The 13,045-nt window shown below is 39.1% G+C and overlaps 1 protein-coding gene across 2 annotated transcripts in view; it reads left to right on the forward strand.

The window, feature by feature from the left end:
- ERICH1 (glutamate rich 1) overlaps positions 1-13,045 on the forward strand; it is a 96,306-nt gene that overhangs the window by 11,863 nt on the left and 71,398 nt on the right. For both annotated transcript variants that reach the window (XR_012586337.1, XM_074581705.1), the window contains exon 2: positions 1,527-1,721. Coding sequence is in view for 1 of the 2 variants with exons in the window: in XM_074581705.1 (XP_074437806.1) it covers positions 1,527-1,721 (195 nt within the window). In the remaining variant the exon portion in view is untranslated. The remainder of the gene's footprint in view (positions 1-1,526; positions 1,722-13,045) is intronic.

Here is a 13,045-nt window from a genome sequence, read left to right on the forward strand (position 1 = left end):
TCTGGATTTTGTCTTTCTAGCTGTAGAATATCCTGGTAAGGGAGTCTTATAAGAATACAGTCACTTGTTGATGTCTTTCTGGAATGGTTGTCTTAGCACAATCCATTTTTCAAGTTATTGGTTTACTTGATGGGGACATGGCTGGCATCTCATCACAGATTTTTTTCATGTCACTGAATGATGGATAAGAGTAGAAAAACTGAAATTTGGACTTCATAAGCAAAGCTTTCTGCACAAGTGTCTCTTCAGGCTTACATCTTGTAATAAGCCTTTCATAAGGTCACTGATTATTCAAGAGATTGGGCACAAGCAAAGAGTCTAGTGATCATGTATAAACTACAAAGAGCTCAAAAAAAGTCTAACAAGACATTCTTCTCATAGTTAGTCATTTACATGAAAACTGAAGCATGTCGTCAAGGTACACGTGAAGATAAAGTTTGTCTGTCAAGGACTGGTGGTTCAAGGATTTCCTAGCTTGATGAAGGTGAATTCTTTTTCAGTTGTCACGGAAAGTAATTTATTGAGGAGAGATAGTATGTTCTTCTATTAAGCTGCAGTATGAGCCATTCTTCTTATAACAACGTAAGTCCTTTTCTCTTGGCAGAATTATTTTGTTAAGAATCTGTACCAGGTTACTTGTATAGTGTCTATACACTGTATATTAAATTTAAAATGGTAATTTAGATAACATGTTTTTCTCCAAATCTCTCTTCTTGCTCCTCCTCCCATCCTGCAATATCTGCTTGACTGTGTAGAATTCATGAAACTGGGGATGTTGTTTTGCAACAGATAAAAAAAATTCTTAGTATTACTTTATATTTTTATATAATGTGTAATTTCAAGTGATTGAAATATGCATGCATTCATATAAGAGTGATAGTTTTGTTGATGAGTACATTATTTGCATATATTTCTTTTCTTTAATCAAATGATGCTTTTGTTTGAGTTACTAGTAGCAGATTGCCAGTGTCGTCAGAAAGGGGCCCATAAGAGGAAGAGGCGTATAAGAATGCTGCTAATTCTGTAGAAATAATTGGGTTACCATGTGTTTCTGCTGCTGTCTACTTCTAGCTTTTCTATGTGATTAAATAGTTGTAGCTTACTGATTTTAATAAGTGATTCAATTGCAATGCCTCTGTGCCAGAAGAGACCTGCATTTTAAGCAGCATTATAATACTTGTGTAGGAAGACTCTTGTTTTAAAAGAGATTTAAAACATTAATGTGTATTTAGTCTGTAAGTGTACTGTATTAATTTATTGACAAAATGTAGTCAAATAGAAGGCTTTAAACATAGCCTTGCTAGTGAACTCGGGGGTTTTAAAGCTGCTTTTCTGACTCCAGTTTAGGACTTTAATATATTATTTTTAGCTTTACCTGTGAGAGGTAGGGACTACTGAAGACAGACTTGCATAGAATATGAGGGGAAACTATCTTGTATCAATTAGTTGTTGCTTTTTTTAAAGTCTTAAAATGCGTTTAAAACACTGCATTTCTTTCTGTTTAAAAAAGTTTTCTTACCCCACAGTGTTTATAAGGAAAGTACTGAAACGACTCTATGCTGAAACTCCATCATCTTCTCTTGCGCATGCTTCGAATAGAGAAGAGGAGGCGGTTCTCAGAAATCTGGGCTCAAAATCCAAAGAAAATAACTTGGATAATGTTCAGACGTCATCAGCAGATGCTAGCACATCAACTGATACACCCTGCGAATCATTGCAAGGTGAGACTGTATAGTCCTTTTTCTGATAATATGCTATTAAATATAGTCGCTTTACTTGGGAACAGTATAGTATCTACTTTTTTCATCTATTGATACTAACAGACAAATCTGAATACAAGCACTAGTGGTACTTAATACCTACAACACTTGAGGTCAGCACTTAAGTCCTGTGAAAGCCAAGAAATAGTCTTGGTGTATATGTGTGAGTGCAGCATTTAGCAGTAGCTAATATGAAACTTCAGTGTAAGCTATAACTGTCTTTGCTGTGATGTCTGTTGAACAGTGAGAAACTTTCTGCTCAGCTATTAGAGATACACCCCAAGATTGGTGCGAATACATGATCCAGCACTTCCTCCTGCCCTCATGTTGTAACAGAAAACCCATGGAGAACATAAACCTAACAGGAGGCAAATATCAATTCAGGCACTATGTTAGTACCCTGTTAAAGACCATTATTTTGTATGTGTTTATGCAATGAAAGTGGTACATTAATATTTTGCCAGGTAAGTAAAAGTCCTTTTTCAAATGGATTGTAAAATGTGGATGCTATGCCAAAAGATGGAGATGCAAAATGAGGTAGCTGTGGTATTACTTGTAAGCAAAAGGCTCTGTATATAAGTATAGAAGTAGTGTGAATTGCTTTGTCTTGTAGCTCATGTAAAAACAAATTTTGCCATGACTGAAAGAGGTTGAAATAAAACTGACTTGAAATAAGAAGGCATGTTTCCTGAAAGTATAAAAAGCTTTCTCTAGGGAAGGTGCTCAGCTAGACCTGTCACGCTTAAACAAGGAAGAACCGATTGTGAATGTGGCCCAGGGACAGGAGACTAAAGTCGTGAAAGAAGAGAGCAAAATGAGTAGTAAGATTAGAAGCCTGTACTACAGAAGAACTGCTGTTTGTTCAGGGATCTGCTTGGTCGGACTGAATGGAAGACTGGTCTGAATTGCAAAGGACCTTTGGAGAACTGGTTGATCTTCAAGAATAACCTTCTCAAAGCACAAGAATGGCTCATTTTGACCTGCAGAAAACTGATCCAGTGCGGCAGGATGCCTGACTGAGCTCAGATGAGAGCAGCAAGGAGGGAAGGCTAGCTGGGACAAGGCGGGCATGGGAGCTGTGTAATCACTATGGAAGCAGTCCCAGGGTACCTGAAAAAAAGAGCAGAGCATATTTGGTAACAGAGTAACCAGATTCAGCTGCCAGTCCAGTGACACCAGGCAAGTCAATAGTGGCAAGGCAGGTCTGAGGTCAAGCCAGTATGTGAAGTCTGTGAGTTGGGGGTGCATCAACAGGCATGGCTGCAGTCTAGCTCAGGCTGGGAGCTGCTTAAAAACCTCAGCTTAAAAGCAGCCCGAATGATGTGAGGGGAGCCCCTGCTGAGGTGGCTTTTTACAGGTCTCTCATAAGCAGCTCTTTCTTCACAACAATCTGGGTCAACAGCTGTGTGATATCAGAGAGCTGCCTGTAAGTTCAGGTAGCTAAGCTTCTAAGAGGAAGTTCTGGGCCCTTCCAACACAAAAAGGAAATATAAAAGAGGTGAAAGCAAATATTAGCTACCCAAGAGAAATATAGAGATGTTGCCTGAGTATGCCGGGGTAGAGTTAGGAAGCCCAAAGTTCAGCTGGAGTTGAAACTCATGAGGGATGTGGGAAGAAACAAGAAGGGTGAGGGCAACGACTGGAAAGCTAAAGAAAATGTGGGCCCACTGCTCAGTGGGCAAGGGACTAGTGATAGAAGAGAAGGAAGAGGCTGAGGTACTTAGTGCCTTTTTTGTGCCCTTTTTCTCTGGTAAGATTTGTCCTCATGTGTCCCAGGCCCCCAAGCCTAATGATGAATTTTTGGGAGTGAAGCGTTACCCACAGTAGATGATGATAGCTGGGGAGCAGTTAAGCCAGTTGTGCAATCGCATGTCAGTGGGACAGTATGGTGTGCATCCAGGGATGCTGGCTGATGTCATTGTGAGGTTGCGTTCTATCTTCTTTGAGAAGTCATTGCAGTTGGGGTGTTCCTTGGTGACTGGAAAGGGCAAACATCATACCCATTTTCAAAAAGGGCAAGAAGGAGGGTCTGGAAAACTGTGAGCATGTTATAGAGTAAATCCTTCTGGAAGCCCTTTCCAAGCATGTAAAGGACAAAAAGGGAACTGGGAAGGGTAAGTCTTGATTTACCAAAGGCAGGTTGTGCAACCTGGTTGCCTTCTATGATGACACGACTGGCTTGTAGATAGGGAGGACACAGTGCATGTTCTTTCATTTGTTTTTTTTTAGGAGGGCCTTCAACGTAGTCTCCTGTAGTATTCTTATAGACAAGAAGGTGAGATATCAACTAGGTAAGTGAATGGTCAGATAGATGGACTGCCAGGGACAAAGGATGGTGATCAGTAGTACAAAGTTTGATAGGTGGCTGTGTGCTAGTGGTGTACCTTGGTGGGGATTGATACTGGAGTCGGACATGGAATAACCAGCAATAGAGGCTGAGAGTAACCTGGCTGGGAGCAGGTCCACAGAAAGACGTAGGGGTTCTGGTGGATGCCCAGCTGAACATGAGTCAGCCTTGTATCCTTCCCACAAAGGCAGGCCATGAAATATGGTGTTTTATTAGCAATGTAGCCAACAGTTTGAAGGAAGCAATCATTCCTTTTGTGAGACCACACTGGAGCAGCATTTGTGAGTCCATACTGGATGTATTGTGACCAGTCGACTCCTTAGTAAAAGAAAGGTAGTGACGAAGTAGGGTGAGTCCAGTGAAGGGCACTGTGATGGCCAGGGCGCCAGATGGTGTTATGTATGGGGAGAGTGAGAGAGCTGAGTTTGTTCAGTCATAAGAAAAGAAGGTTAAGAGGAAATCTAATTACCTCAACTACCAAATGAGAAGGAGGCGTATAGAAGACTGAGCCATGCACTTTTTGGAGGTGCTCGGCAATAGGAGAAGGGAAAACAAACAAGTTGTGGCAAGAGTAATTCCAGCTAGATGGGGAGGGAATTCCACCTTAGGGATGATCAAACATTGGGAATGGGCTGCCCAGAAAGAGTTTTGCTATCTCCATCCTTGGAGGAGCTGAAAACCTAAGAGTTTACTGGAGAACTTGATCTAATTGGGTCAAATTTTAATGGCATTTGGGCAAATGACCTCCAAAAGTCCTTTCCAACATGTGTTACTCTAGAAATCTTTGCTACTAAGGTTTTTTTAGTTGTTTTTTTTTGTTTGTTTCAATTAAAAAAAAAAAGCCCCCACCCAATCTGTAACCAGGATAGCCCCTAACAGGTTGGCTACAGGGCTTTTTTTACATGTGTCTGTGGTGGAATTTGCTTTTGGAGGATTGTGTGGCTGTTGTCCTGTATTGCATCCCACTACTGACATTCTGTTTTTCTAGATCAGTACTTCTAAGTACTTCTCTTGTGCAGTCAGTAATGAGATGCACATTTTTAAAAGGCTGATAAAGCACTAAGCTTATTCTATAAAATGATTTTTGATAGCATTGGCAACTAATTGTCCATTTGAAATAGGTAACAGGCTATTTATTGGCTCTATGATGAAGTCTTAAGCTAAAAATGCCTTCATTTGTAGTGAATCTATACCATTCCTTATAAATTAGGACCTGCCCAAACTCCCACTGAAGTGGGAGGTAAGGGGGAGAATTTAGTTGACCTTGTATACCCTCCTCTGATTGTTTATACCTGGTTCCTAATACAATGTTCTTCAGGTTAATGAAACAAAAGCTTTTGATCCAGAATCTTAATACAGGTCAAATATAGCTCATGGGAAAGGGAACATGGAGCAAAAAGAACAGTTCCATATTTAGGATTTTGACAGCAAAGCAACCAGGCTGTACTTGAAACTAACAGCAAACTAACTGAGCTTGTTTTCTGTTGGAGGCAAGCAAATGCTATAGTAGTACAGAATGAGTTCTACAAATGTGTACTGAAAAAGAAGCCTTGAAGAGGGTTGCAGTGATAAACTTATAGGGGAAAAAGAGAAATCGGTTACCTATCTGTGAAACCAACACAACCATTCTTCTCTGTTTGTGATTTAAATTTAAGGAGCTCTGGCGTGAGTAGTCATTTACGTGTTGTGATTTTTATGGCATTGGACACTGTCAGAACATACTGAGTGACAGGCTATAAGATTTGGCGCTATAAACTCTGTGGCCTTGGAAAAGTAAAAACGTAAAGGCATTGACTAAATTTTTTTATCATATAGTATTTTAAGTAACGTCTTTCTTGCAGACCAAAGATTATGAGCGTAACTATGAAACAGCTGGTCATTTAAGTAGCAGTAGTCTAAGATGGGTGATGGAAAATGACAGGGATTTTCTTTTTCTTTGTGTAGAGAGAAACTTCTTCCCAGTTTGAAAGTTATTATTTCAGTCCTACAAAATCTACTGAAGGACTTAATTTAGTGTCAGTAAGAAATTGAGTATATCTTTAAAAAGACTAAGTATTTTATACAGTTAAATAACAGCTTTTACTATAAAACTCATCACAATGTTCCACTTGCCTTTAACAGTTATTTTCAACTTGTGAAAATACCATTATCTGTATGCACAAGCTAATGCTTCCTAGATTTTTTTTTTTATGATTTTTATTTTGGAATGCAATTTGCAGCATTGCGTTAAATGTCTGCATCTTGAAGCATAATAGGGACTTATGACAATAAAATTTAAAGATCATACTCTTATATCCTGTAAATATCTGCATCTGTATGCCTCTTTTGACATCAAGTTGAAGTTGAGATGCTTAAATATATAGAAGGTCAGGACCCATGTTAATGACTGGTTCTCATTTAATTTTGGAAGCTTACAGTAAGACTCAGAATAACTGGAGATTGAAGGAAAATTCTGAGGGACACTGTCCTTTGTGACTACAGAGTGTTCTTCCAAATGGTATTTGAATTTCCTTCAGGAAGGTGGTAGTTCTTTTAGGGATGGAGGAAACATGGAGGTGCCATGCTTCTTCTGAAGTCCAAAGAAGTCGGGTAGTTGCTTATATCTTACCTCTTTTTCAAAAGATTATTTTTTTTATTTTTTTAAAAGTGACTTAAAAAAATCCCAAGAAACCCAACCATCTGCCTGTGGCTAAAATTTCTGTTCCAAGGGTATACTAAGATGTACCTTCCCTTTGGATTCTAGTTGTCCTAAATCAGATTTATTTATTTTCCCCCCCCCTATTCTACCTAAATGCTCAGTGAGAAAATGAATGTAACTAAAATAGGGGTTCCCCCCTCCCCAGGACAATTAGATAAGACTTTCTAAACGTTTCTCCCCTTGAGGAACCTGATTCTTCCATTACAAGAGCTATAGTTCTAAATTTCATAAGGTGTAAGAAAAGAGTTTTTTCTTGCTTCAACATAAAATTACCGAGGGTCTAGATAACCAGTTTTATTACCTTAACCCATTTAAAATTTACGCATACGTGTAATAAACCTGAGCCTTCTTGGCAGGCAGAGTATTAAAGAGAGCAAATGGAAAACTGAAAGCTCCTACAAATAAGACGACTTAATTTCTTTTTCCCTAAGCTTGCGAATATGCTTCCAAGTGCAGTATTATAAATTGCTGTACCGCAAAAAAGTGTCTGGCAAAAGACTGAGAAAGCATTTCTAAGTATGAATTACTCACTTGGATATGGCCTTTAACTAAATTTTGTTCTGAGGATTGGTTTTGTTTGTTTCTGACCCTTCTTAGGCAGGATCTACTTGCAGCAAGCAGTAATTTCATGGAGAATGCTTCTCTTGAGCTCTGCTCTTCTGCAATTTCTTTACTTTTGTCCATACTTTAAAACCTCACTAATTATTTTTAATATCTTTATAGCATCTATTCAAAGTAGATGTGCATGCTTCTGACTAGAGATTTGCTAATTGTAGAATTGGCTTTTTTTAATGGCATCCTGAATCTCAGCCCTTTTTCTTGGTCAGAATTATAAGTGCTTTTTAAAGGACTTGGTATTTACTAATTGATGTTTAGCATCTTATAAAATCTAAGATTTAAGAGATACTGAAGAAGGATAATTGTACGCAAGTGAAATGTACAGTAATTTGTTTTTTCTGTACAAAGCATGCTGTTCCGCTTTTGGTTTTTGTGTTTTCCCTAATTCTGAAAAAGGAAATTGAAATGCAGAAAGCCTAGGCAGAGTCTCAGATCTTGTGGAGGCAACCTATTTGATCTTTTTTTTTTTTTTTGTCTCCTTCATTTATTTAAGTAAGAGGTAGCGAATAAAAATACGAAGCTGCTATTACTCCTAAGTTGTAGGCTTTTTTAAAAAAGGGAATCCATATTATGCTACATAAGTAGACAAAATGCAATTTAATCCATATTCATTAAATAAAAATGTGAATGTCTATCAACTGTGAAATATCCCAGCATTGTTATCCTGTATAAGGAATTCCTGTCAAAATTCAGTACAGCTGTGTGATTATTTTTCTGTGTGTTCTCCTTACTTTTTCCATTGAAGTTATTAATGCTGACAGTATACTGCATTTAAGAAATCATCGCTGGGACACCTGGACTGTGTCCTTACTCATCCTAGTCCTGTCTTGCTGCAGCCATTCTATTATGGAAAACTTCAGTTTGTGACAGAAGTGCCTAGAAGACAAAACTTGTCTAAAAAATACGCATGGACAGCCCTGGCTTTCAGTTGATTAAATTGACGAAATGCATATACTTGAGAAATGAAACTCTAGCAGTACCTAATGCAGAAAACAGCTTTAGAGACTTTTTAAACAATTCAGCTTCGTTTTAATTAATTACTGTTAAAAGGTGTCTATTGTGAATAAACTGCAGAGCAATGGAGATTATTAGTGTGTGACAACACTTTGTTGTATAATTATTATGTTCTCTCGAGGGTTTAAAAATTGTCTCATTACATGCTATATTACAATGGCATTATGCTGGGAAAACGAGACAGATAATATCCAGAAGTGAGTGGAGTGCCTGAAGACAGCAACTTGCTGTGGCTATGGTAGAAATGGTGCCCAAACAGATAGGCACACACACCCATACACCCACCCCCCCAAAACACAAACGAAGCGACTTGTCTCTGTTAGCACTAAGTGGGCTGCATGTGTAATATCCATAACTTCTGTTGTAACAGCAACACCCTTGTAGTTCAGCCTCCAGTTCCCCTACTAATTATTTTTTTTAATTATTTTTTTTTTCTGCTGGTTGGCAGGTTCCTTCCTTTTGCAGCATTCATATGTATATACATTCTCTTTATCTCAAACATCTTATTTGTCACAGAAAAATCTGCTGGCCTCTGTGACAATTGAAAGCAATTTAAGAAGTAGCTCAGCTGATAGTATGTAGTGGTTGCCTAATTGGAGTAGAAAATGCCAGCTTTAGCTGTAAGTGTAAACAAGTTCTAAACCTAAATGTAGCCAGCTGTAGAAAAATTAATTATTTTGAGAAAGGAAACAGAAAAATGGCTTATTTAAGAACTTGATAAAATGAACTTGGTTCAGCTAGAGAAAGGCTGACAGATAGTCCTGAGGTGAATCTGACTGTAGCATAGTAATTGTGTGTGTTAATGTTCTCACCGTCTGCCTTGTTTCCCTGTTTGAAATTATTTTTAATGTATTGATGACAGAACAGGTTGTGTGAGATGCTTCTCCTGTTCCTGTGTATACTGGGAAGTTTATTACTTTAAGCTGCCATTGTCAAAGCCGTAGTTATTCAGAGTCAAATTTCATGTTTTCTGATGTTACATGTGCTTAGTTTCTACTTGTGTTTCCTACCAACTGTACCTTCTAGCCGTTATTTGAAAAGAGGAAATGCTTATAATATGAACTCGGTACTGAACTTAGTTCAGGGCAAATGATTTTCCATAATTTTTTGTGTTTCTGTGGCTGGTATTATTTTTGTACACAAACAGGAATGGACTCTTACTGATGACTTCCAATTATGGGAAAAAAAAAATCTGTGTTGCGGGGGGGAGAAGGTTTAGAACTTTAAACTTTGTTTACTTTGATTCTGATGAGCACATCTGTTTATTTCCTGGTCTAGTTTCAGGTAAATCTCAGTAATGACATAATCATTTAATCAGTGAGGATAATTAACTAATTGCAACTTAGGCATGGCCTTTTAGATTCAGTGTTGTTGCATTGACTTTAAAAAAAAAAAAATAATTTGATTGACAGGGGTGTATTTGGCTTGTGAAGAGTGTGTTGAACAAATAAAATCTTCAGGACTAGGAGAAATAATTGAGCTGAGTACTAAATTAACATTAAGATAGCTTTATTCTCCTGTTTATCCTGCTAGAATTCTTACACACTTAATCAAAATATTGCCTATAGTCATACACCAGGACGTATATGAGACACTGAAGCTTATAAATTAAATAGCACTTAGCTGTACAACTTGTTTCATCTTTACCTCATATTAAACTTTCAGAAAACAAAAAACAGGTTTTACCACTTTTTAAATTCGCTATCTCTTCTTTAAAACTGCTGTCTGCCTGTGGTCAGATTTTGCTCTGGGAAGTGTTCTGTTTCTTGGTTTCCTTAACCAAGAGGGTGTTGGGGTTTTTTTCCCTACTTCATAGAATCATAGAATTGTCTAGGCTGGAAGAGGACCTTTCAGATCATCGAGTTCACCCATCAACCTAACTTTGCCAAAACCACCACTACACCATGTCCGTCAGCACCACATCTACCCATCTTTTAAATACCTCCAGGGATGGTGATTTAACCGTTTCCCTGGGCAGCCTGTTCCAATGTTTGACAACCCTTCCAGTGATGAAATTTTTCCTAACATCCAATCTAAACCTTCCATGGCGTAACTTGAGGCCGTTTTTTCTTGTCCTATCGCCTGTTACTTGGAAGAAGAGACCGACCCCCACCTCGCTAAAATCTCCTACGGGTAATTGTAGAGGGTGATAAGGTCTCCCTTCAGCCTCCTTTTCTCCAGGCAAAACAGCCCCCATTCCCTCAGCCCCTCCTCATATGACTTGTTCTCCAGACCCCTCACCAGCTTCATTGCCCTTCTTTGGACTCGCTCCAGCACCTCAATGTCTTGCCTGCAGTGTGGGGCCCAAAACTGAACACAGTATTTGAGGTGGTGATGTCATTTTTACTAGCAGCAAGAAAATGCTTGTAAAGAATGCAAAGCAAGAGAAAACAGTGCCTTGTTTTTTAGGTTTGGGGTTTTGGTGGGGTTTTTTTGGTTTTCTTTTATTCCTTTATATAGATGTATGACCTATGGTACAGTTTAAAATAGGGGGGAATAAAAAATCTTTGCTTTTAGGTCATCTTACACCTGTTTCAGCTCTTAATAGATTAGATTCCTGCTGTTAATACAAGTGAGAATATGATAGGGCCTAGTATTCAGTGGAAGACAACATTAATTTTATACTGAAGAAGCTGCAGTCTACATTGAAATAAATACATAGCTGTAAAAATCATAAGAAGTGCAACTGTCTCTGTGGAAATAAACTACTAGCCTTTAGAATGAGAGAAATCGTAAGACGGTGTGGCAAAATGCTGTTGTATTAGAGAGACTTCACTAAGCTTGCAGACTAGATAAGACGAATTTGAGAAGTCTTGGGGAAGGGGGGCTTTGCCTTTCATTTCAAATAAAACCTAACAGCAGTGTTAGGAGTTGAAGATCTCAGCACTTCTGGGTAACAATGCTATAGTTAAATGCTTGTCAATTGGATGATGAATGTGAATAAAGAACTGTTAAGATAACCTGCAACAGGTGTTTGAACCTCAGTACAGTAGACTTTAATGAAATTGAAAGTTAATTTAAATCACAAACCAGAATTTAAAAATGGAATGAATAAAATCCAAAGTGCAGAGGGCTTAACAAAAAGGTAACGAAGTTGATAATATTTGTAGAAGTATTTGGGACATTTACTACAACACAAACGCATGGATCATCATTCATTTGGATGGTGTCATTATTCGTCTTTGCATTCTCCCTCCGTTCTAATCATACTTACGCTTGAACAGGAAAGCTGAAATGTAGCTTGTCAACTATTAAGTAGATCCTTCTTTCAAAAAATATTACAACGTGCTTAGCTGACAAGGGTTGGGAATCTGTTCCAACAAACTCATGGGTACCACTAAATGATTGTATATGGCTTCATTGAAAATCTAATCATTATCTTAGTATACTGGAAAGGACAAACTGTAAGGCTGGCCAGCAGCTACCTTTTTCCTTTTCCATTCTCTCCAATTTGCATGCTCTCTCAACAGGATAGAGCTGGGAGGGGAGCTGCTGTAGGATTTGCTTCCAGACCCTTCATCTGTGCTAAACCATAGGCAACTGTTAGCTCCCTAGAAATCTGCCTAGTGAAACCTTGTACTTGTCTGAGCTCCTAAGAAGCCTGGTGGTCATGAGGATCAGGTGCAGATTGTCATACACTAGTCTTACTTGCTCAGATGTGGAAAAAGTGGGATGAAAAACTACTGGTGCTGATCCATTTTGTTGGCTTTCCATCAGTGTGGTAACTGGCTCAAGGAGCCACAGGCTATGTATAGAAAAAGGAATTTTCATTCAAAAATAAGTCTTGAAGACCTAGTTTTACTTCTCTAATCAAGTGTACTGAGTCACCAAGTCATAAATGGGAATGCTGAGGAAAGACTCCTGTAACTACCGACTTCATTTACTTTGTAGTAATTTTGATTATTTGAGAAGAGGGAGCAACATCTGTAATCTGGACTTTCTCTTTTTAATGAAGTGAAGTACTGCTGGTGCTGGAGCAGGCCCTACTGAAAAGTCTATCCCCGTCTTTCTTAATAAGCTCCCTTTAAGTACAGAAAGACTGCAGTGAAGTCCCCTGGAGCCTTCTCTTCTCCAGGCTGAACAACCCCAGGTTTCTCAGTGTGTCCTCATAGCAGAGGTGCTCCAGCCCTCTGATCATCTTTGTGGCCCTCCTCTGGACCCGCTCCAACAGATCCATGTCTTTCCTGTGCTGAGGGCTCCAGAGCTGGATGCAGTACTCCAGGCGGGGTCTCAGGAGAGCAGAGTAGAGGGGCATAATCTCCTCCCTTGCTCTGCTGGCCATGCTTCTTCTGATGTATCTCAGGATATGGTTGGCTTTCTGATACTCCCAAGTCCTACTTCTAAGGGCTGCTCTCAATCCCTTCATCCCCCCAGCCTGTATTGCTACTGGGGGTTGCCCTGACCCAGGTGCAAGGCACCGCACTTGGCCTTGTTGAACCTCATGAGGTTCACATGGGCCCACTTCTCGAGCTTGTCCAGGTCAGTCCCTCTGTATGGCATCCATATGACATCCATAGTTCTTCCCTTGTCCATTGATGTGGTCACTCTGTCATAGAAGGTTACTACGTTGGTCAGGCAGGACTTGCCCTTGGTAAAGCCATGCTGGCT

Source organism: Larus michahellis, chromosome 3 (assembly GCF_964199755.1).
Source record: "Larus michahellis chromosome 3, bLarMic1.1, whole genome shotgun sequence".
In the NCBI taxonomy this organism is placed as follows: domain Eukaryota; kingdom Metazoa; phylum Chordata; class Aves; order Charadriiformes; family Laridae; genus Larus; species Larus michahellis.